The 24,748-nt window shown below is 44.2% G+C and overlaps 2 protein-coding genes and 2 long non-coding RNA genes across 5 annotated transcripts in view; 2 read left to right on the top strand and 2 right to left on the bottom strand.

Annotated features, from left to right (window-relative positions):
* Positions 1-10,840: 10,840 nt before the first annotated feature.
* LOC110077085 (tubulin beta-2 chain) lies at positions 10,841-17,897 on the top strand. The gene is made up of 4 exons (XM_072998570.2): positions 10,841-10,980; positions 12,968-13,081; positions 13,458-13,563; positions 16,616-17,897. Exons 1-4 carry the CDS (start codon positions 10,924-10,926, stop codon positions 17,674-17,676), a joined length of 1,338 nt encoding a protein of 445 aa, XP_072854671.1. The 5' UTR covers positions 10,841-10,923; the 3' UTR covers positions 17,677-17,897.
* LOC144589200 (uncharacterized) lies at positions 12,313-13,590 on the bottom strand. Its single transcript, XR_013545166.1, has 2 exons — positions 13,458-13,590; positions 12,313-13,081 (listed from the first exon to the last, which is right to left on the bottom strand). It is a non-coding gene; the product is annotated as an uncharacterized LOC144589200 (long non-coding RNA).
* On the bottom strand, positions 17,544-23,529 carry LOC144589201 (uncharacterized). 2 transcript variants are annotated; one of them, XR_013545168.1, is made up of 2 exons: positions 23,454-23,529; positions 17,544-21,722 (listed from the first exon to the last, which is right to left on the bottom strand). It is a non-coding gene; the product is annotated as an uncharacterized LOC144589201 (long non-coding RNA). The 2 variants fall into 2 exon arrangements; XR_013545167.1 differs by lacking the exon at positions 23,454-23,529 and adding an exon at positions 22,481-22,543.
* The window catches only part of LOC110077097 (tubulin beta-1 chain), a 9,585-nt gene continuing 7,463 nt past the window's right edge, over positions 22,627-24,748 (top strand). Inside the window, exons 1-2 of the mRNA XM_020789837.3 lie at positions 22,627-22,890; positions 23,967-24,075. Of these exons, the coding sequence (XP_020645496.2) occupies positions 22,834-22,890; positions 23,967-24,075 (166 nt within the window). The 5' untranslated portion in view covers positions 22,627-22,833. The remainder of the gene's footprint in view (positions 22,891-23,966; positions 24,076-24,748) is intronic.

Here is a 24,748-nt window from a genome sequence, read left to right as displayed (position 1 = left end):
TTTATCAGCCAATGTTGTAACTGCAGTTTATTTCCCACTGTATGGGAGGGTTGTGTTATTTTTGTTTCAGTGGTGTTTCAATATTCCTTAGTGGCACAGCATGCGTACAAGCTCCTATCAGTTTATTTCCTTGGCAAAGGGCTTGGGTTTCTGGGTGCTGTGGTGAGGGGGAATCAGGAGACGACGTCTGTGAACTACAGTATGATCACACGCTGTCCCACCTCCCCCTGATAGCCTCTCGTTCTTTTCGCAGATGGGATGCGGCAATCGATGGGGTGCAGAGACCAGCAGCCAGGAGAGGGAGGGGGGACTCTCAAGAAAAAGTCATGTTGAAAGATGAAACAGGTCGGCTGGAGGAGAGGCCAGGAACGGGGCCCTGTAGCGGCTGGTGCACTCAGCTGTTAAAAACAAAGCTGAGCAAATGGAGCTTCCTGATCCACTCCTCATGGAAATGGAAGAAGAGGGAAGGACACAAATGAAGTGTCTCTCCTCCTCCTCCCCTCCCTCCCTCTCACTGAAGGGCATGAGCCTCGCATTCGCTCCTACAGGGTTCCCCTCAAACTGCCAACATGGGAGGCTGACCTGGAAGGGGAAGTGTCCACCTGGAAGAGCACTTAGAAGGGTCTCCTCCTCCTTTGCCACCGCCGTCACAGCATGCTTTTCACTTCCCCTGGGGGTCCTCCCACTTCCAGCTTCCAAACCAGTTGTATTGCTCAGCAAAGAGGCTACCAGTGCAATGCTTCCTCCGCCCTTGGCATCTTGTGCACGAGCTCTTCTTGCCTCCTCACCTCATCCCCCCATCCTCAAAGTTAGAAAGGTAAGACTACTGAGTCGCCCTCCTGGAAGAGTGTGCAAAGCAAACATTCCTTCCTTTTCCACCTCTGCTCCCCTTTTCCCAGCCTCCCCCACCCTCCCCAGTGCACCCTCATATTTGGAAAGACTGGCCACAGCTCCCTCCGCCATGGAGGGAGTTGCTGTTGGGTCAAGAGGAGGGTTGTAAAGCACGTGGTGCCCCCTAAAACAAGAAAGAAAATAAATCAGTACCACAGCACAGATAGACATACCAATTCAAACTGAAGAAAATTAATTGGTAACGTTAAAACACAGTGGCACCCTCGTCCAGGTATATATACCATGTAACTGTGATGCATTACAACAGAGGTACGGAAAGTATCATTAGAAGTGGGAAACATTTCCCTGGTGTGACCACAGCCAACCATTAGATTTAATTCAAAGGGTGAAACTGCTATCTGTGTCCAAATTTGTTCAAAGTAGCTGGTCCTGCTATTAACTTGTGCATAACTGCTTATAGTTTCAGCTGAGAAAAAGCAGTGGCCATAAATATGTTATTTATGGCAAATAAAATATATCAGTCTTCAAGGTGACAATCAGTCCATCTGCTATTTTTTCTGCAACAGGCAAATATGGTTGGACTGTATCTCTAGCAGTTGTTCAAAACTGGCTATGTGAACCTTGGGAATCTAGAGCTACAGTCTCCACTCACCTCAGCAAGCCCCATTGAACTCAATGATACTTTCTTTAAGCAGAGATAATTACAATTACATTGTACTCAACCTGTGTTGAAGTTGTGTGCTGGGAAGCCAGCATCATTTATTTATGCTTATCGACTGAGTTTAACTGAAGTTTCCAGATCATCTTCAAAGGCAGCTCCACACGTAATGCACTGCAGTAATCAGTGCGTGGATTACAGCACTTCAGCTATTCTCTCTAAGTAGGGTGGAGGCTGGAATATCAGCAAAAGCTGATAAAAGACATTCTCTGCTGCTAAGACATTGCACAAAGCTGACAAAAGATGCCCCACTTGGGCTTCAAGTTACAGAACTTGTTCTTGAAAGAACTTGTCCTTTGAGCAAAGAGCTAAAGCCATCTAGAGAAGGTTCAGCACTGCTTAGTAAGGTCAGATAAGCCACCTACCAACAGGACCTTGATCATGCCTGGGTTGAGGCTCAGTTTATTGGCCTTCATCCAGCCCATGAATGTGCCCAAGCGCTGGTTCAGGACAGGCGCTGCCTCACCTGCATTTGATGAAACAGATGTATATCATCAGTGGCAGGATGATGTGCCTAGGTCCAGACCTACTTATTTTAAAGTACATCCCCTCTTTTAAAACCAAGAACCATCCATTTGGAAGGTGCATCTAGAAATAATGCAATAATTTAAACCTGCCATGAAAGGTTTTGTCTCCCGATTTCTGTTTCTCAAAACCCTTCTCCAGGCATGGAGAACCTTTGGCCCTTCAGATGTTTTGGACTTCCATAATCTCCAACTATTGGCTATGCTGAGTAGGGCTCATGGAAAACCCACTATACCATTCTGAACATACCCAATCTCATCTGACTTCAGAAGCTATGCAGTAGAGCCTGATTAGTACTTCGGAGGAAGACCCTCAATTAATGTCAGATCTCTATAGACAGGATCACAAAAGAATCCTGCCTGAAACCCGAAGGAACTGCTGCCAGCTGGAGTTGACAATACTGGGCAATACAGAGTTGACAATTAAAGATGGCCAAATGTTCCTCACCCCGCCTTTGATCAAGCCACAAGGGCTAGACCTGTTGTTTTACTGTCTAGCTTTTTCCACCTATGGCGGATTGCCCGGCTGCAGCCCTACCTTGACACGGGAACGTTCACTACCTTGGTGCATGCGCTCGTGATCTCAAGATTAGACCACTGTAACGCGCTGTACGTGGGGCTGCCTTTGAGGCTGATGCGGAAACTTCAAGTGGTGCGGAATGCAGCGGCCAGATTCCTCAGTGGAGTGAGAAAGTACCAGCATATTTCTCCCATGCTGGTCATGCTGCATTGGCTGCCCATTCATTTCTGCATCGACTTTAAAGTTCTAATGCTCACTTATAAGGCCCTAAACGGTTTAGGACCTCGATATTTGGCGGAACGCCTTCTCCCACCAAGGTCTACCCGGATCACCTGTGCGAGCCAGGAGGTGAGGCTGAGGAGCCTGACGCTGAGAGAGGCCCAGAAGGAAAAGACACAAAACCGGGCCTTCTCGGCGGTGGCTCCTCACCTCTGGAATAATCTCCCTCCTGAGATTCGCGCAGCCCCCACTCTGGGCACTTTTAAAAGTCAACTAAAAACATGGCTATACATTCAGGCCTTCCCTCCAGCCAACACTTCATTTTTCTCTTTGTTCTCCCTTTATTTTTATTCTATTTTTGTATTGTGTATGTTATAATATGATTTATGTAATTCTTTGTATTATTTTATTGTTTATATTCACTGGAAGCCACCTAGAGTGGTATTTTAGGCCAGATGGGCGGGGTATAAATCAAATAAATAAATAAGTAAGTAAGTAAGTAAGTAAGTAAGTAAGTAAGTAAGTAAGTAAGTAAGTAAGTAAATAAATAAATAAATAAATAAATAAATAAATAAATAAATAAATAAATAAATAAATAAATAAATAAAATGAATAAAAGTGGTGTGTAGTAGTCTACTTGTAGTGTCAGTATAGTGAGTAGAAGTAAGTAACCTATTATGATTAATGTTGCCAAACTGGCGGTCTGAAAGGGTTTTTTACTGGATTGTTGTGCTCCATTCTTTTAAATGCGTTTTAGTACTGATTTTATTACCATTTTATCAAAAAATTTAATTACATTACATTAATTTTTGTTTAATTCTTTTTAAATCTTTGTATATTTACTGTTCTTAGCTTTTAAATATTGTCTTTTTAATGATGCAAGCTACCTTGGGTTCCTTTTAAGAAGAAAGGTGGGATAAAAATATTTTAAATAAAATAAAATATTGCCAAATGTTTGTAAGAAACTCAAGTGTAAGAGCCAATGTAGTAGAGTAGATAAAGTCTTGGATGATGACTCAAGAGATCTTGGTTCACATCCTCACTCAGTCACGGAAACCCACTGGAAGCTGGCACTGCTAAAATACTTTTAGAACATCTCACATACCTTGAAATCCGTGGTAAAGTCACAGTAAGTTGGAAGTGACTTGATGGCACACAATAACAAGAAAACCACATGCAAACACAAATTAGATGCATTAAAGTTCCTGATCATTGCCACTACTTTTGAGAACTTACTTTTTTTAAAAAGAATCAATAATATATGGTAAATCAGTTGCATCTCAGAGCATAAATATTAGACTTTAGACACAATGACTTGCTTGTCCACTAGATGGAGAACTCCTCTTATTCCTATTTGGAGAATCTGCCCATTTTAAATTTTTTATAATAAGGTTACATTACATAAGGTAATGTAAAGTTATGCAACTGTAAGTGCTTCCTCCTTAGTGTTAGCACAACTATCATGGGCACAACCTTGAGTTGTACACATATACTGTAGTTATGCAACAGGACTTTGGCCATTGGCTCTAAATTAACCTGGTGGGTTGATGGCTGCTGTTTAAATTAGTTTCTTTCTTTCATTTAAAATATTGTTATCCCCTTTCTCCTAAAAAGGACCCAAGGTGACTTCTATCATTAAAAAAGACAATATTCAAAAGCTAAAAACAGTATGTTATACAAATATTTAAAAATAATTAAATAAACATTATATTAAATACATATTAGCTTAAAACATTACTAAAACAGATTTAAAAGCAAAAAATACAAACCAAACCACTCTTAAACAGCAAGTGACTGATGGAAAACTTGCCTGAAGAGACAGGTCATTGCCTGCTTGCAGAAGGACAGCAAAGATGGGGCCAGCCTGGCCTCCGGTGGGAGGGAGTTCCAGAGTCTGGGAGCTGCAACAGAGAAGGCCCTCCTCACAAGCTTGCCTGTGAAGGTGGTGGGACTGAGCCTTTTCATTTGTCCTTTTCTTTTTTTTCCTTTTCTTTTTTCCCCCTGTAGTCCTTGCACAGACTAACATGGCTACCTCTTCTAAAACTTCATTACTCAAGGCAGATGCAGCCTTTTATGACATGCTGACAGGGAAGCTTGGGGTGAGTTTGGACCGATGCAGAAACTGATGGATCAAGTCCTTTAAATTCTCCATTTTGGTGCTGTCTACACCAATGCAAAAAGAACAAGAGCAAAGTGAATTTAAATAGGGTATTATCTTGAAGAAAAGCTCTCAAGACAGCTCCCCTAACTAACACAAGAAATATAGGAAAGATAATTTCATCATTTTAACATAGCAGCTGTTTTCCATATTCTCAGTTTTTAAGCAATGTTGCATTTAACTGAAAATGTTACAGGGTGTAAGGATGATCCTTTTTAAAATGCAGCCTTGTTTCCAAGGCTAGACTGGTTGCCTAGGAAACTGCAGAAGGCAGCGTTTGATTGAATGTGCAGCCAGAATGAGCCAGTCAGGGCTGTGGCCTGAGTTTCAATGAAGGAGGTAGGCTGTCGCTCTGGAAGGATCAGGCCTCCTAGAAAAAGAAAGCTGAAATAAATGAAGAATTATACATAAATAAAAACCAAGAGTTGTAGCAACCTCCCCAGCTTAAACCAGGGACCATGAAATTATATATCCAAGGAGTTGTATCTATTTGAAAAGTACAGTATGAAAGGAACAAACCTGGTAGGATGTCTCATTGAGAACAATAGGGAATTGCTATTAAACACAATGGGCTCTTAATATATGTGGAAAGTTGGGTTTAATTTGTTCCCTCTAAGAATGTATTGTTTCCCTTCACTGGGCCAAGAAACTGTAAGAAGGAGGAAATGCAGAAATTGTGTGAGAAAAGATTTTTTTTAAAAAAAGTAGTAGTAACAGTCATTTTAAATTAAAAGGAAAAAAACACTAATACAGCATGTATCTGGATCTTTTGACTATCATTCTGCAGATTCAGGAAAATAAATCACTTCTGTTTTCATATGAAACATTTTTTTTCATTTTGTTTAGATTTGATAGAAATACATGTGATCATAATTCTTAGTCATTCCTGAGTTGTGTGTGAAAAAAGGTCAATTTTCTGATTGTAGTTATTAAGTTTTTAAATATTCAAACAATCTTTTCAATTATTTATTGACATCACGTATTCTACATATATATCTGGAAGTGAACTCCATGCAGCTCAAGACGTGCCACAGCATTATTCTATAAGGAAATCTAAAAGGAAATCTGAAATCTGAAAATAGTACTCAACCGATTACACTGGTATATCTTTCTCATTCTTCTCACACATGTTTATACAGTTGTCCCTATCCAGGGACAAAACTGAGAGCCATGGTAAGGAAGATACAGTTAGCAGCTGTTCTTATCCTAGACTTGTCAACTCGGAAAGAAATTCCAATGACTTCAGTGGGTTTTATTCCAAGCAGCCAGGTAAATGTGTTGTACAGTGGGGTCTCTACTTAAGAACTTAATCCGTATTGGAAGGTGGTTCTCAAGTTGAAAAGTTCTTATGTTGAATCTGCATTTCCCATAGGAATGCATTGAAAACCATTTAATCCGTATCCACTCTTTTCCGTCCATAGAAACTACAGTGGAACCTCTACTTAAGAACTTAATCCATTTTGGAATGGTGTTCTTAAGTTGAAACGTTCTTAACTTGAAGCAAAATTTCCCATAGGACTGGACTGAAAACCAATTAATCCGTTCTGGCTGTTTTTTTGTTATGTAGAGGTGCGTTCGTACATTGAAGTTAATACGTACTCTACCACTAGGGGGAGAATTTTTTTTTAACCTAAGATGACCTAAGGTTAAAAAAAGAGCAGGAAAGGTTTTTTTTTTTCCTGTTCTTATCTTGGATTTCTGTTCTCAAGTAGAAGCAAAATTTAGCAAATGGAGCTGTTCTTAAGTAGGGACATTCTTAAGTAGAGACCCCACTGTAATTGTTACGTATGTTCAAAGTGCCTCCAACTTCTGGTAACTTTACGAATAAGCTATTTGTCTGTCTCCAAAATGTCCTGTCCCCAATGTCCTTGCTCAGCTCAAGTTTGTGGTTCTTTTAGGAAGTCAATCCATCTCATATTTGCTCTTCCTCTTTTCCTGCTGCCTTCCACTTTTCCCACCATTTTTGTCTTTTCCAGAAAATCCTGCCTTCTCATGATGCGCCCAAACTACAACAGCCTTGGTTTCATCATTTTTTTGCCTCCAGAGATAGTTAAGGCTTGATTTGGTCTAGAACCCACTTATTCATCTTTCTAGTGGTCCACGGTATCTGCAAAGCTCTCCTCCAGCACCACATTTCAAACAAATCATTCCCCCTTCCTCTAAGTGTGTATGTGATTGCAGAGGCACGTAAAAACTTCAGAGACATTGTTCTCAATGAGACATCCTACCAAGTTTATTCCTTTTATACATTTCAAATAGATACAACTCCTTGGACATATAATTACAAGGTAACAGTGGAAAACTGTAACAGTTGGAAGGAGATATTAGTTGGCCCTCACTAAGACTTCAACATTTAGTCTACAATCCTGTTCTTATTTACCTGGGAACAGAATCACTGGACTCATTTGGACTTTTTTTTAGTGGATATGCATAGCATTACACAGTGAGTCAAGCTGTTAGACTAAATTTCCAGTAGACAGATATTATCTTCAAAGAGAAATGTATGCGTGCAGGTGGGCGGGAGTTAAGAAAGAGTATCCCATCTGAGCGGAACAATCAATACATAGCAGTATTGAGCTGTATAAGAAATGAGGCACCAGAGAGGCAATTATTCAGTGACTATGGATGGAATAAAGAACATTTCCAGAAAATTATACTGTTGGAATTTTAAAGCAGCAAAGCAGAGATTTGCTGCTTTAAAAAGAACCATATTGAGTAACATATGGAAATCTTGATAATCAAGACCTCAAAATATAAAACACCAATCTTGTACAAACCATTTTGGTGTATAAAACCAGATAAGATCCAGACTTAGCCATAAAGTTCTTTGAGTGACCTTGAGCCATTCCTCAATTCTCACCCCAATTAGCTCAGGGAATTATTTTAAGCATAAGAAATAAAACTGTGAAGACTGCAAAGATAAAATGGGGATGAGGGAACCATCAAAGCATATATATATAAAAGTAAATAGTGGTTGAGCTCTTAAGGAGTGGGGGAGGGGGTTGAGGCATTACATTTCAGATAACGAACCACCCGATTTTATTTCTAAGCCAGTCCCACTGCATTCAGTGAGATTTAAACGCACGCACACCAGCCGAGATTTATTTGAAAGCCAAGATCCATGGTCTCTAGTAATCGCTGCAAAGTAATTTATCTTTATGTACGGTTACATTCAGTGGGTTTTCTTCCTTCCAGATGAACACGCCCGAGATCAGCATTTAAGAGTTATGAAACCCATAGCACAAGTGTTTGAACACCACAGAGGAGCAGGGAAAGGGGAAGAATAACAAGTTTCAGATCAGCTTCTGTTCGCTGAGAAACACCGGTCTGGAATCCACCAGATAAAATTCAGAGTTGTATCTGAATTAGCTTGGCCACCCCCCCGCCCTTCTCTAGACAAATGTACCACACAGATCATCACACTGTTGCCATCACCCGCACCATCCTCCCAAGCCTGATCTGCGTCTGTTCCCGCGGGTGGGAGCAGGAGAGTTCGGAGGGGCAGGATTTCCCCTCCTCATGACGACCCGGCAGCCCGATCTGGCAGAAGCCAGCCGGCAGCCCTGAGTCACGCACACACACACATGCACACAGAGAGCGATTCTATTTCTCTAAAGCAGCTGCTGGCTGCGCTGCAGGAAATGTAGCCCGTTTCCCCCTAGAATACGGTAAGCGGTTTGACCTCATCCGTATCCAGAACACATCAGACGAGAGCAGGAGCACGGACGGAGAGAGGAAAGAGAAACCGAAGCAAAGGGGTGGAAGAGGGGAGAAGAGCAGTCAGCATTAGGGCTCACTGCCCATGAACGCCGAGAGAGAGAGAGAGAGAGAGGAGGGGGCGATTATGCACAACGCCTTCTGTGTTTTTGGTCAACGGAATGTAAACCTCTCGGATCCCAAAAAAATCTTTTTTGTTGTTGTTTTGTTTGTTTTTTTGAGGCAGGAGATAGCAGCTTTTTCATTTATTCCTTTAATGAGTTTTCTGGCGTGAATCCACCTTCTCCCCCTTCGGTACCCCAACATGATAATAAAGTTTGGCTTGGTTGTCATTTTGAGGTTTATGGGTTTAAAGCGGGGGGGGGAAGGGGCGTGTTGGGGGGGACGCGAGGGTTGATCCCCGATTATTTGAAGGCTCGCAATTCAGGATATGAAAAGGGGGCTTCTGGCTTTCTTACAAATGCGATCCTATGCGGTTTGCTGTCTTTCTGTCCACCCGCAACGGATTTGCACGCAAGTCATCGCTCATCCAGCCAAGGAGGGTGTTCGAATTACCCATTTTTCCTTGCCCAGATTTGACCCCCCCCAAGAGGCCCGATCAGGCAGAACCACGGGGATGGGTAACGGGCATTCCCCCAAGCTACCAACTCCTGGCTGCCATCATGGGGGGGGGGGGCACTTACTTCCGGGAAGCCAAAAGGCAATAGCTCGGATTGAAGAAACGGAGGGGATCTCATCTGGCAGGACACCCCCACCTACCCACCCCCGGGTTCGAGCCCCGAGTGACTCCTTTCTCGGCGGGGCGGGGCGCACGTGGCGAGGCAAGAAGCGGCTCAACTGCGGCAGGGGCCCCTCCCCGACGCACGGCCACCTTTGCGGCTGCAAAAAGGGGCGGGTGCTCCTCGGAAGAAACAAAAGGATTGCGGGAGGGGGGAGAGAGAGAGGACGACCAAGGGCGCGGTTTCTGCCACTGTCGAGGGATGCGGAAGCCCAATGCAGCAGCAGCAGCAGCAGCAGCGTCGCCCCCGTCCCTCCCCACCCCTTCTAGTTCCACCGACTAGCTCCACATTTTCTTCCCGGTGGGAGCCGAGAACAAAGACTTTCTTCTCCCGGCTGGAAAAGAAAGAAACAAGGCCCAAGACGCAAGTGCTAAATTCCCAGGCAGCGAGCCTTGGGGTCAAGGCCAGATTCGTAGCGGAGCAAGCCAGGAGGAAAAGGGAGATAGTTTTCTCTCTCTCTCTCTCTCTCACACACACACACACATACATATACGCGTACGTTCTCCCTCCCTCCCTCGCCTCTTGCTCGCAGGGTGTCCTTGACGAAGGCAGAAAAAAAACAAAAAACCGCCTAGGACTGGCGGACAAGGAAGGAGAGGCGAAAGGGGATCCAGGAATGGATCAGAAATAGAAACCTCGGAACAGAAGGTTTCCATGGGGGGCGGGGAGTCTAGTCCTTTTTTGTTAAGGTTCCCCCCCATAGGAAAAAAAGTGCTCTGTTGTCAGTGCTGCTCTTTTGTCACGGTTCTCTGCTCTTCACAGACGACGATGACAACGACGACGGCTATTTGTCTTTGTTGTGATGATGATTTTATTATTACTTTCCCGGCGCCCTTCCTTATCAGCAAGCCAAGCTTTCCTGGCCAAAACGTCAGGAAGAACCACCTTTCAGAACACGGCCAAAGAGCCCGAGAAACCCACAACAACCATCAGGACCCGATTCACTTCTCAAAATGAGGCTGTTCTTAAAAAGCAAAGAACAGGGCCCGAGGGGGGGGGGGAGAGAGATGGCAACCCACCCTCTTCTCGCCCCGGTCGCCGTCTAACTCCAGGCTGGCCCTCCCTGGAAGGGTTTGCTTTGCTCCGCCCCGCCCGCATACCCCCCCCCCCAAATTCAAGCAGCTCTTCTGCTGGTCGGTGCTCTTTTTAGTGCGTGGGTGCATTTGGGGGTGGGAGGGGGGGAAAGGAATGGCCCTGAGACCCAGCCCACTTCTCCGTCCGCATTACATCACCCGAAGCGCGGAGGCTGGAGGGGGATGGAAGGGGCGGGGTTTCGGCTGCAAAAAGGGCGGGGCCCGAACCCTGCCCGTATAAAAGCAAAAGCCCGGGTGGGAGCGCTCTCTATTGCCAGATAGCGGTGCTCGCGGGGACGGGGCGTCAGCCAGGAGGCAGAACCGGCTAGTGAGTGGGTGTGAGCCCGAAGTGAAGCCCTCGCCATGCGTGAGATCGTACACATCCAGGCGGGCCAATGCGGGAACCAGATCGGAGCGAAGGTATCTGGTGGAGTGGGGCAAAGGCGCGCGGAGGGGGGGGGTCCCTCTGTTGTTGGAAGTGCCACGGTGTGGGTGTGTCACTGAAGTGGCCTCTTTTGTCTGTTGGGTCGGTGTTTTTTTTTTTTTAATACCCTTAGGGAAAGAACGAATGCGGGAAAGCTACGCAGCTGCCCAGTGTTTTTTTCGATCTCTAGGGGCTTTTTAAAATTTTATTTTTAAACGTCTCTTCGGTTCATAAAGAGCATGTACAGTATTGTGTTGGAGATCTTTTCCTATGAATATATAGGAACAAATGTGGCAGAAATGGGACCTTGAAAGGCGTGCAGAAGGGGGTCAACGTTGCCTTTTGTATCGTCGCTGCTATATATTGTGAATCATGTTCTTTTTTGGGCATCGGGATCCTTGTGCAAAGAGGCATAATCGGAGTTTTTTTTTCTTTCGACAAAATAAGGGTAACTCGGCCACACCCTCATTCACACACCCATCACTAGTGCCTACTAGTAAACCCAGGGCGTTAATAGCCTTCCGGCTAACTGGGTACTACGAGTCTCCTCCACGGGCTTTTTACCTTTCACATCAAGGTGCAGGAGACGGCTTTCCTTTCGGAGACCTTTACAGGTGAATCTCTCTAAAGTCGCGTTGATGGTCGCAGTCCTAGGCAGGTGTGTGGCACGGAACAGAGAAGCAGAAATGTTACACTTGCTTAAAAATGCCCAGCGCTGTTTTGCCCCTACAAGTAATCTGGTCATCTACCTGGGGTGGTGCGATCCAAAGGGGCAACTGTGTTACACTGCAGGCAAATCTGGGCTTTCAAATGGACCTGTGCTTTAGAAAGCCAGACACATGACAGAGCCATTTTTCTTGATTGGGGGGGGGAAAGCAAATCAGTCTCCCCACACCCCTATCTAAAAAGAGTGGAAAGCTTGCCTGGGAAACATTGCACCAATATGGGTGTTTTCTTGGTACTCTCAAGGTAATCTGCCCTTGGGTAATAATAATTGTGTGCTGTCAAGTTGATTCTGCCCTTGGTTAGATGGGAACAAAGGTGGATTTCTCAGAATTCATTTTATAGCTGTGGGAGTGAGAGAGAAATTCTAGTCCAATGTTGCACCTGCAGATAGGGAATCAGGAGGCAATAGCTCTTCCTTTTCCCTTAATTTGGGATATTAAGGGGAGAGACATTGTGTTGTGTGAGAAACCACTGTGCCCTCCTTTTTTAAAAATCTCCGCCCTGCAAGCCTGCACAAAGGACTCTATGATCGTTTTAATTGTCATAATTAAAACTGGATAAAAGGAAGCGGGGGAATTGAGTCTGATATCTTAAGGTATAAAACATGGGGGTGCAGATTCATCCCTTATCTGAGCCCGACATTACGGAAAGAGAACAAAGAATTTAGTGGCACCTTACAGGCTACCAAGGTTTCTTTACCATGAGCTTACAAGGGGTACAGCCCAAGTCAGCAGGTGCACAGAATCTGAAATGGTCGCAAATAATGGGGGCTGATGTTGACAACAGCATAAACTAAATAAAGCTTAATTAGTTTTTAAGGTGCCACAAGACTCTTTGTTGGTTTTGCTGCAACAGACAAACATGGCTGCTCTACTGGAAATTTATCAAAAAAAAAGATGGGGGAATCATGAGCATTTCTCATAGGTATCCCCCCCATTTTCCTTTCTATGCAAGTACTGGGGGAAAAATTGATTTATTACTGTAAATTGGGATTTTAAGGAATAGCCATTTCTGGATGGCTGCATACTTCTGTCTGAACTGTGCTGTATTGTGCCTTGAATTGCTGCCTGCTTCAATAGAGCTGGAGAGGAGTAGGTGGGTGGGTCTGTCTACTTCAAACAGACACTTTTTGTTGGGAAGCCAGTATGGCCCTGACAGGAGAATTAAGGCGAGGCATGATGGCAGTGGCATGTGATGGCTCAGCCTGTTTGGTATTTGGAAGGCAGTTGCTAATAGCCCTCAAAATTCCCGTTCCAGTTCTGGGAAGTCATCAGCGATGAGCACGGCATTGACCCCACCGGCAGCTACCATGGAGACAGTGACCTGCAACTGGAGAGAATCAACGTCTACTACAATGAAGCAACTGGTAACCTACAAGCACCACTATAACAACAACAAAAAGCAGATAATCTATGTTCTGCAAAATCTTACATTTAGAGAAATTACACTCTTTGTACTGAGAGCATAACGTGACAAACCCTGACAAGGCAGACCCTTTAAAGGCTGCTTTAAACCCTTGGCAAAGCTTTTTTAATGCCTGCTTAAAATTCAGGCCCTTGTTTTCACCATGCTGTTCCCTTTAAATCTGCACCTCCCCCCTTTTATCTGTCTGGAGAGTTGCTGTGTCTCTCCAGTGAATAGTAATGAGGTTGCCAAGAGTGTAGGGAGCTGCTTTGTGCTGAGCAAAATCTGCTGACAGCAGGTCTGTGATGCCAGCTTTTCTGTCTCTCTCTCTCCTGCAGGTAACAAGTATGTTCCTCGTGCAATCCTTGTCGATTTGGAGCCTGGAACGATGGACTCGGTCAGGTCTGGACCTTTTGGGCAGATCTTTAGACCTGACAACTTCGTCTTTGGTACGTGTTTCAGGATGGCCACAGGGGTACCCTGAAATGGGTTGTCTAAGCAAGGCTGAAATGCTTAATGAACTGATCAGTGGTAGCTGGGCAACGGAGGAGAGCTTCACAGGGAAACACCCACTGGGATAGAGTTGGTATAACATTTGCTGTAATGAACAAAAACCTGAAGTCATATTCTTGCAAAGTTGGTCAAATCCTGTAGGCTAAACAGCTTGGTGACTAATTTTGAGGGACATTAGTCCACCAATGTCATCGGTGTCTTAGTGCATAAAAGTTAAAATTACTCATTTTGACATGCAATGTAGTTTTAATTAGGATCATGAAATTACTTTAAATAATAGGTATGGTTACTTGAATCAACTGATTAACTCAACTGACACGGCTTCTGTTTCAAGGTAGTGGAAAAAGAGAGGTTTGTTTTACCTATTGATATTTTAAAAGCCAGTGCTTTCTGATTAACACAATGCACTTTGGATATAAGTTTTCAAGCCAAGATTGAACACATATGTCTATTTGGGAGGGCTTTAAGCTGAACTGGAAGAGGGAGAGAGACACAAGCACAGAGTTAAAGATAGATGAAGCCGTACTCACAATATGAGGAACAGACCAAACTGTTCAGATGAGGGTCAATAATAGTAATATTCATTATAATGTACAAAGACAATCAGGCCACAAACCACAAAATCTCCGGTGTCTATATACAAATACCAGGAGTATGGGAAACAAACAAGAACTGGACATTTTAGTTCAGGAAGGCAAATATGACTTAATAGGAATAACTGAAACTTGGTGGGATGACTCCCATGATTGGAATACAGCAATTAAAGGATATAAATTGTTCAAAAGAACAGAGAATAGAAAGGGAGGTGGAGTTGCAATATATATAAAAAATATGCATTCCTGCACAGAAATACAGGAGGAGGAGATTGGCTGTCCCTTAGAGAGCATCTGGATCAATCTAGTTGGAGCAAAAAGCCAAAGGAACATGTTAGTTGAAGTCTACTACTGGCCACCCAATCAAGGAGAGGAAGCCAATGAAACGTTTGAAAAACAAATTGCAAGGATGCCAAAGAAACACAATGTAGTAGTGATGGGAGATTTCAGTTATCCAGATATCTGTTGGGAGGCAAATTCTGCAAAGTATGGTCCTTCCAAGAAATTCCTGGCTTGTGTGGATGATAATTTTCTACTACAAATGATGGAGAAAAAAACTAGAGGACTAGCTATCCTTGACTTGATTCTAACCAATAGAAACGACTTGATGGAGGAAGTGGCAGTTAGGGCAACTCTGGGTGAGAGTCATCATGTTCTACTAGAATTCTTGATTCCAAAGGAAACCAAAACAGAGTGTAGCCACACACAAATGCTGGTTTTTCAAAAAGCCAGTTTTCATAATCTCAGAACACGGATGAGTAAGGTCCCATGGCAGGAGATCCTAATAAGAAAAGGAATCCAAGAAGGGTGGAAGTTTCTTAAAAAATAAATTCTGAAAGCATAACTGCAAACAATTCCAACCCAAAAAACAAAAAGTGGGAGGCAGCAAAAAGGGCCAGTGTGGCTTCATAAAAAGCTCAGGGAGGAGCTGAAAACAATCAAACAAAAAGGACATGTATAGGAGGTGGAAAAAAGGCCAGGTCACCAAGGAAGAGTACAGACAAGTAATAAGGAAATGCAGGGATGGCATTAGGAGAGCAGAAGCTGAGAATGAACTGAGGTTAGCTAGAGACACTAAAAGCATTAAAAATAATTCTTCAAGTATGTGTGAAGCAAAAGACAAAGAAAAGAAATAGCATTACAGCTACTCAATGAAGATGGAAAAATGATAATAGATGACAAAGAAAAGGCAGAGGCGCTTAATTTCTATTTTAGCTCAGTCTTTTCCCATAAGACAGAATATGAACTTCCAAACAAATTGGAAGTGCAAGTGGGGGGGATAGGATTGCAGCTGGAGATTGAGGAACAAATTGTCAAGGAATACCTTACCACCTTGAACGAGTTCAAATCTCTAGGGCCAGATGAACTGCATCAAAGAATACTGAAGGAACTGCCTGAAAAACTCTCAGAACCACTGTTCATTATTTTCTTGAAATCATGGAAAACAGATGTCAAGACATCTGAGAGTTGTAGTCCAAGAACATTTTGGTTGCCAAGCCTGGGAACCACAGATAGGAGACTTGAGTGTGGGTTTTGTTTTAACTCAGGTTGTACATTTATATTATTAATTTAATTCAGATACTCAGTCACAATCAGTCATCACAGACACTGCTGCACTCTTCTCACTGAATCTGTCCCACCTTTTGTAACTCCTCTTAGATATCGCCTTCTGTTTCCTGTATCACAGTGCCTGCCATCCAGCACTCTATTCTGACCTTTTCATGTTGAACTACAAGGTCTCAATGGGAATTCTAGCATTTGCCTGAATGTTCGACACATCCTTAGGCAAAGGAGAGCTGCTTTTAGACTCTGGAATTCCCTTCCACAGGAGGTGAGGTTAGTTGCCTCCCAACTGTTCTTCAGCTGTCAGACAAAGACTTTTCAGTCATATTTTTGGGCACTGATTGGTTGCAGATAAAACTTTTAAGAGGGAATCTAAGCTTTTCTTCTTTACAACAGGCATGGGCTGATTCCTTGATAACATGCACAGTCTCTTGGAAATGGCATTTGATCTGTAGGTTGTAGGACAGGTTCCTCATAGTTATCTCAGCGCTAGATTAATTATAATTCCCGCACACATGCACAATCTGAACACAGTCTCACAGGTATCATAAATAGTGCTATATTTATATGCAGTACTGCCTTGATATTCAAATAAATATTTGGAGAACATAGCAGTTAGTACCATTTTCATTTCCAAGAAACTACTGCAAAATGGTTTCCATTAAAAGGCCCTCAAGACAAAGTCAACCTGGCATATAAATTTCCACAGAGAACATACTGGATAACAGGCTATTAGCATTTTCACTACACTAGTCTACCACTTGGAGTAGGCTTCATTATGTTGGCTACTACAATTATTCATGATTCAACCTTCTTCTTCTGCTTCCATTAGGCCAGAGTGGTGCTGGGAACAACTGGGCCAAGGGGCATTACACAGAGGGAGCTGAGCTGGTGGACTCTGTGCTGGATGTGGTCAGGAAGGAGTCGGAGAGCTGTGACTGTTTGCAGGGTTTCCAGCTCACCCATTCCCTGGGTGGCGGCACAGGATCCGGGATGGGCACGCTCCTTATCAGCAAGATTAGAGAGGAGTATCCCGACAGGATCATGAACACCTTCAGCGTCATGCCTTCCCCCAAGGTGTCAGACACAGTGGTGGAGCCCTACAACGCCACCCTCTCGGTTCACCAGCTGGTGGAGAACACCGATGAAACCTACTGTATTGACAATGAAGCGCTCTATGACATCTGCTTCCGTACCCTGAAACTCACAACCCCGACCTACGGGGACCTCAACCACTTGGTCTCGGCCACCATGAGCGGAGTGACCACCTGCCTCCGGTTCCCTGGACAACTGAATGCCGACCTTCGCAAGCTGGCCGTTAACATGGTGCCCTTCCCCCGCCTGCATTTCTTCATGCCCGGCTTCGCTCCTCTCACCAGCCGCGGCAGCCAGCAGTACCGGGCCCTGACGGTGCCAGAGCTCACCCAGCAGATGTTTGATTCCAAAAACATGATGGCAGCCTGCGACCCCCGCCACGGGCGCTATCTGACGGTGGCGGCCATCTTCCGGGGGAGGATGTCTATGAAGGAAGTGGATGAGCAGATGCTGAACGTCCAGAATAAGAACAGCAGCTACTTTGTGGAATGGATCCCCAATAACGTGAAGACGGCCGTCTGCGACATTCCCCCGAGAGGCCTCAAAATGTCTGCCACCTTCATCGGCAACAGCACGGCCATCCAGGAGCTGTTCAAGAGAATCTCCGAGCAGTTCACAGCCATGTTCCGACGCAAAGCCTTCTTGCACTGGTACACCGGCGAGGGCATGGATGAGATGGAGTTCACGGAAGCAGAGAGCAACATGAATGACCTGGTCTCCGAATACCAGCAGTATCAGGACGCCACTGCGGATGAGCAAGGGGAGTTTGAAGAGGAAGGCGAGGAGGATGAGGCTTAGGCTTGGAGCTGGTGGAAGACAGTGAGGCCGGGGTCTGGGGTGAGGTCTGTTCAGCTGTACTCATGCATGCTTTTTCAATTATACTTGGTGCTTTTCACTGTTGCCTCTGTCAGCAGTTTTGTAACTTCACTCTTTATGTAACAGTAGTTGCAAACAACTTCTGAAAAAGTCTTCTGTTTAAATGTCTGGTCTCAAACATAAAAGGCATTTGTGTTTCACAATTGTGTCCGGAGTCGTTTCTCTCTCTCAGAATATGGCCCAAAAGTATTTTAGTTGATTTACTGTAGGTGACTTTGACATGTGAAATGCAATCCCCCTTAAGTCAGCCAATAAAATGTGCGTAAACATTTTCCTTCCAAAAAAAAGTCTGTGTTATATACCTTTCACAAATAAACAAGAATAATTATCAAAAATGTTTTTGTTTAAGTAGCAATTAATTGTCTATTTTTGCCACAATATATTTTCTGAAATGAATGTTAAATTCCCCTTATGGTGGTAGCACCTTAATATATTTGCAACAAAATGCTGTGGTTCTGCATTCTTATTGCTGTTAATCATCTCAAGCTATCCATCTAGCTAAGAAGTGTGTCTTTTGAAAAGCATGTTTTAAATAGGGCATAGAATTTGTTTATATATGTGCTGATAAAGCAGAGTTTGGCAACATGCTACTCCTGAGATGCTCCCGGCATTCCTCATGACAAGTTAAGTCTGTTAGGGTTGATGATATTCATTGCCTAACAACATAAGAAGGGCCACATTGTGCCCACTCTAAGGGTGAACTGTGCTCCCAGCATCCTCTCAAATAGCAATTTGGGTATAGAAAAAGTTGTGGCTGCTGTTGCATATTTTGGGAGAGCTCTCTTAGGCTATCTCTTTTATTAGCAGATTAAACAACAGTTAGCAGATTAGACAACAGTGGTGCTCTCTGTGAGCCTTTCAGTTCATCTTGTTATTCTATCCTGTTCACTGGACTGATCAAAAAGGCAGAAGTCTGAGCTTAAAATAAAAAAGGTTACTAAGTTTACTTAAAATATATATTTGACTGGAAAGCCTATCCATACTATGTATCAGATGTGTTCAGAGGCAGAACACATAGCTTGGGGGAGCAGAGCCCACTCTCAAGGAAGATGTTAACAGCTTGAAGGTTAGAAAAGATGCTATATGTGTGAGAGAAAACAGGAAGTGGTGGATCTTTATCTTTTAGGGGAAGCTATAGGACAATAAAAGACTGCCAGTGAAAAGCACAGATCAAACCTGCTGTTATACACACACATATACACACACACACACATCTTTTAATGAGTTAATCAGTGTAAACTTGCCTTCAAATTAGACAGCCACGTCCTCAGCCTAAAACCAATAGTTTTAGGGGGATGAAAAGTGTAATCGCAAGACAAGACCTGGCCTGCTTTCTCTAGACTTTATCATGGGAAAGTAGAGGATTGTACTTGGCAGTGGTAAGCCCAAGGCTTGTTATCAAACTGCTGCGTACATTTTGAAATCCTGCAGTTGCCGAGGGGTGTATTTTGCTGGCGTGATATACACACACTATCCATTTTAAGCAAGGGAGCTTAACATCCAGGTCTTCGGCACAGCAAATTATTTGCTATCATACAGTCTTCCTGTTGTATAGTCAGCTAGGAAAAAGGGTTGGAGGAGAAGGTGCAAGATTTTATCATATACCTATGCTGTGCTAGGGGAAAGGCTGGGGATTCTATGCATCTAGATTCAATATCTAGCCGAAATCTCCAGTAATGGCTGGCATCCTAGTGGTAGTTGTGTAAGGTCTGCATATCTTGCTGCAGCTAACCGCAACTAATTTGTGAGGGGCTGAAACATATTGGTTGTACAGCTTGGCGCACAACACACATGTACTAGCACTTAATCACTTAGCCACAGCAAATTGTGCATTTACCAAAAGGATCCTGGCAATTAACATGTTCTGTATTGGAAGGGAATCGAATAATATATTTCTTTAGAAAACAGAATATTTGTGTCACAAGTTCTAACCAAGGATAAAAAATGTGTCACATTTGTGGGTCTGATGTGCTATGTCAGATTTGAAGCCTGCAACCTATAGAGCAAGTGGGTTGGCCTGAAAGATACTAGCCATTAATGAGTAGGTATTTTCCTGTGACCCCGTATGATTTCAGTAGCTTCTGTCTGATTGTGTGCGGAGACAACAGCATAATATCATTTTGCATTCAATTAAAATACAGGAGGTATATCTCACTGAATGTCAAATAAGGAAATATATGAAGGCAAAGATTTGAAAGACCTTTTCAGATGGGGATGCCCCCTCTTATGTTTTAACAAATTAGAGGGTTTTCCCCCATTTTGGTAAAGAAAGCTATTTTCTGCAAGAGCTCTGAAAGTCCTTCATTTCAATTTATTCATGTTTGAAAGTGATAGCCAGCATTTCCTTGACTCATAGAATTCACCAGACTCTGATCCCTAAAGTTTATCATGCAAGAATAAAAGGGGCCTGTCAAGGCCAATATCTGTGAACGGGACCTCTCTGAGGAAACTGGCCTTCTACTGAAGACATATGCATGGCGGTAAATTCATACAGGGTAGCAACAGGGAACTTGACTGTCCAGATGTTTTAATCTATAACTTTCACCAGCGTTTACTATAGACAGGCTGTGGCTAACCTTGCTCCTGGTATAGGACAAAGATGGTCTAGTCCAAATTTGGACCCCGTGTGGTGTAGAAAATAGAGTGATGGATTAGGAACCAGGGCACCTGAATTTGCATCCCCACTCAGCCATGGAAAAGAGAGGGGTTGGAACTGGTAAAAAACACTCCTTAAATATCTTACGTATCTTTCTAGCCCAAACTGGGTTGCTGTAAGTTGGGTCTGACTTGACAGCACAAAACAAAACTGAATGAGCACAGGATCAAAATCAATACTTTGAATGTGGGTCAGAAATACACAGGTAGCCACTGCAGCTGGTTACATGTGTTAGATAAGCCAAATATTTTGACTAGATTATTCACAGGTTTAGTCTAGTCCCTGTGTTCAGCAATCATCCTTTATTAAATATTCTGATGCATGCTGGGATGGTGACAAATCCTACTGAATTCAGTGGGAATGAATGGATCTACATGGATTGATCTGCAAATCCTGCTCCTGCCTGTCTTCTGGGTTGATGCACTCCCATTAACTAATGAGCATGTACTGCTAGGGCTGCTTTGGAACCAAGAAAATGTAACTATTGGGCATGTGAAGGACAATGGAAGGGCATGCGGAAAGAAGGAAAACCAGAAAAAATGGGGGGAAAGAACAAGGACAAGAAAAGAGGAGGTCAATAAGAAAAGAAAACCAGAGAAGGAAATTAAAAACTAAGGGGAAAAGGAAAATAAAATAAAAAGTAAAGCCGAAAAGGAAGTATAGGCCCAAATGAAGAGGAACTGTAAATTGCCTTGGGTCCTTTGTTAGGAAGATGGTGGGGAAAATATTTTAAATTAATAAAAGTAAACAAGATGGACAGAGCAAAAACCAGTAAACAAAGCAATGAAAAATAATGGCTTTCTGCTGCACCAGGAGGCCAGTATGCGGGAGCAGGAACGCCACTGGCAAAACAAGCACCTGCTGCCACCTCTGTTTCTCCTTCCTAATAATTAGCATTTCACAGAACACATGCACAGTACAGCAACCTGGATCATGGAATCAAGACAGGAATAGGGGAGGAATGGAGGCAAGAGCATCGTTGTGTTCAGAACATGGAGATGTTCCTTTCTTTCCAGGATCTTCTAGCCATCATATCCATTGGTAAAATGGGCTGATATAATACTCCCATTGTTTATTCCTTTTTCTACTCTTTTTTTTATTTTTCCTTTTTGAATTAGATCTGTGTGAAGAGGCAGGAGTGCCAACTGCAGAATAATATTGCGAATTTGAAAGTGTAATCCATAAGAGTTTATGGATTGCCCAAGGCCTGTACTCAGCACCAGTGTTCTTTTAACCTTGAAGGGAGTTCAGGCAGTTCCCAAGAATTCCACATTCCACAATATGAGCCATGGAGGCAAGTGTGGAGACACAGCTGTGGGGAAGAAAGGGAAGAACATTTAGGAAGACAAGACCTAAGGCATATTGAAATCAGGTTTTTTGATTGCAGAGTTGACAAGAGTTCCTGCACCTGCTGCTACCGTGTTTCCCCAAAAATAAGACAGGGTCTTATATTAATTTTTCCTCCATAAACACATTAGGGCTTTTTTTCAGGGGATGTTTTTTTTTTTTTTTCATGTACAACCATCTGCATTTATTCAAATAGTCACGTCATCTTATTCTGGTTGCTGCAGAATAATGGAGGGTGGGGTTTTACTTAACTGGGGCTTTTTTTGGGTAGGGCTTATATTACCAGCATCCTGAAAAATGATACTAGGGCTATCTCACTTGGCTGGCTATTATTCCTGCTTTCCATTATGGGTTGTAAGGGTGGGGGCGGCCTCTGGGGCATCAAAATGGTCTCTGTTGCTTGGGAATCCAAAAGGAGTCCCCTCTGGAATGTGAAGAGCCAATGTGAGGGCCCACATTCAATACTGAAAAATTCTAGACCCCATGGTTTCAAGATCAACTCTCTCCTTCCTCCTCCATCCTATGTTATTGTTGTTGTTGTTGCAACATCTTGCCTGATGAAAAGCTGTAAGAAGTCCCAAAGCTGTCCTTTCTGTGGTTGGCCTAATGAAAGATGTTTCCACAATATGAATTTTACGAGTCCTTAGCACCACAACATGACTACTTCTGCTTTTTAAAAATTGAACCCTAGGCTGTAACCAAGGCCTGTCCCTAATTAATGACCTTCCTCATGGATGGAATCACTCATATCCCACGCCCACTTTTTCGTCAGCGCGGGAAGAAAAGCAAGAGGACCCGTTTCTGTTTTTCTCCCCCCCCCCCCCGCCTTCTCGGGCCGGAGACGATGAGCTCGCGGCGCCCCTTAAGCCCCGCCCCTGCTCCGGCCGGGCGTCCTCGTTTGTGTGAATGGGAAAAAGGAGGCGGAGCCTAGTGCTCCTCGCTCTTAAAAAGAACATCCCGGAGGGAGAGGCGCGCCTGTTCCCAGTTGCTGGTGAGAAAGGAGTAGTAGTCGATTGCTTTGCCGACGGCGAGTCAGTGAGTAGGAGGGAGCCCAGCGGGAAGTCGTAGCCGCAGCTATGCGTGAGATCGTCCACATCCAAGCCGGCCAGTGCGGGAACCAGATCGGAGCCAAGGTACCAGAAAAAAAGCGGATGGCAAGGAAAACGACGGGAGGGGAGGGGGCCCTATTGTTGCGGGAAGCCCGCAGCCTCGTCGCGGCGGAGATGGAAGGAAGGAGGAGTGGGCGGTGGCCCTTCCAAAGCGACCCACTGATGGCTGTGGTGGCGGGGGGGGGGCCTGTCATCTCAGAATCCACAGGAGTAAAAAAGAAACCTGTTCTGATTTGGCCCTTTTTCAAAACCTCGGATGCTCCTGCGGTTTAACCCCCCCCCTTCCTCTTGGGCGCCGCACCTTTGCAACACAACCGCGCTTCCCTTTCTCCACGTTGGAAATTCCGTGGATCCTTAAAGGAGCGAACCCTCCGACTCCCTCTTCCCGCCCCCACTTCCAGCGTTCAGTCTCTTCCCTTCTCCGCTAGTAAAGCCATCTGGTTATCGTGGCGGGTTTGCGGTGCCTCGCCCGTTTGCAGAGGCTGTCAGTTGCGTTGAGAGCAAAGGGCCGCGTGTGCATGTGGGGGGACGGGACAGAAGAACCCAGCAGAGCACAAGGTCGCCTTAAATGAACTAACAACAATAACCTTAATTCTCTTGCCATTGCAACGAACCGGGTTCCAGATGTCTTTGGGTCACTATCCTGGCTGCAATGGTGATTTATCTGTAGGTATTTATTTGTCAGGGCAAGATGCCTGATGGTTTAGTATTTGTCGCTGGCATGTGCCCTGCCAATTCTGGCCTATAGCAATGCAAATACATGAGGTTTAAGGAGTGGCTTTGCTGTTGCCAGCCCCCACCCCTCCTGAGTTTCTATGGACCAGCTAGGATTTCAATCCAGATCCAGTGCTCTGTCCTTTACACCAGACCTGCTGTCATAATGTATATCTTGTGCTGTGACTGTCTCTCCCAATCCCTTGCCATGTTCTTTTGCCACACCCACCATTCCCCGTCTATGCTGGCATCCGCCATCTGGAGGGCACCAGGTTGGAGAAGGCCTTGCCGCTGAATCCTTGGCTAAGGGCCAAGTGTTGGGTGCATCATCCTGCCTGGCATTTTGGAAGGCAATTGCTAACAGCTCTCAAAAATTCCCGTTCCAGTTCTGGGAGGTCATCAGCGATGAGCACGGCATTGATCCTACCGGCAGCTACCACGGAGACAGTGAGCTGCAGCTGGAGAGAATCAACGTCTACTACAATGAAGCTGCTGGTAAAAACTACGTCAGTTGTTTTTCAGGAGGAGTGCTCCCTGGCTTCCTTTAAATTTCACATGTCATCCTGTTACAAAAACAAAGCAGAGTAAAAGTAACCCTGGTGTGAGGAAATCCAAAAGCAGAAGGACTACCTTGTGTCAAATCCTATGGTGCTCATCCCAGCAGGATGGGAGGGTTAAATACACCCCTCCTCCCCTGCAGGTTTTTACCTTTCCCTTTTAGAGTTTACCTCCCATTGCAACCCAGCTTCAGGTCTGGCACATATTCGCTGCTTCTGGGAGTGTGTCAGAGGAACAGGGGCACTATGGACCTTGCTCCATGGTTGGAAAGGAACTGCAGTGGCTGGGGGGTGGGGTCTGAAGGGCAGGATCAGTTCTCTGAGGTGGGGCCATTTCACTTACCTTCAGGAGAAGGTAATCTGAAAAATCTTGTTCCATTTGGAAAGCCACCCCAGGAACGATAGGATTGCAGCCTTAGTTGATTGATTGCACTATTAACATAATAATGACTGGATTAATTGTGTGCCTTTAATGAAAAGATTTATCTACTTCTCAGTATGTAGAATCCACAAGACATCTACTCTGTTTTAAGATAATACTCCCATGTCTTGCATTGGAACACATTTTAGTCGTCTTTAGATCTCTTCCCTTTTTACTGACAAATTGGCAA

Source organism: Pogona vitticeps, chromosome 4, assembly GCF_051106095.1.
Source record: "Pogona vitticeps strain Pit_001003342236 chromosome 4, PviZW2.1, whole genome shotgun sequence".
NCBI classification, from domain to species: domain Eukaryota; kingdom Metazoa; phylum Chordata; class Lepidosauria; order Squamata; family Agamidae; genus Pogona; species Pogona vitticeps.
Note: the sequence above shows the minus strand (reverse complement) of the source record. Positions and strands in the feature narration are given on the sequence as shown.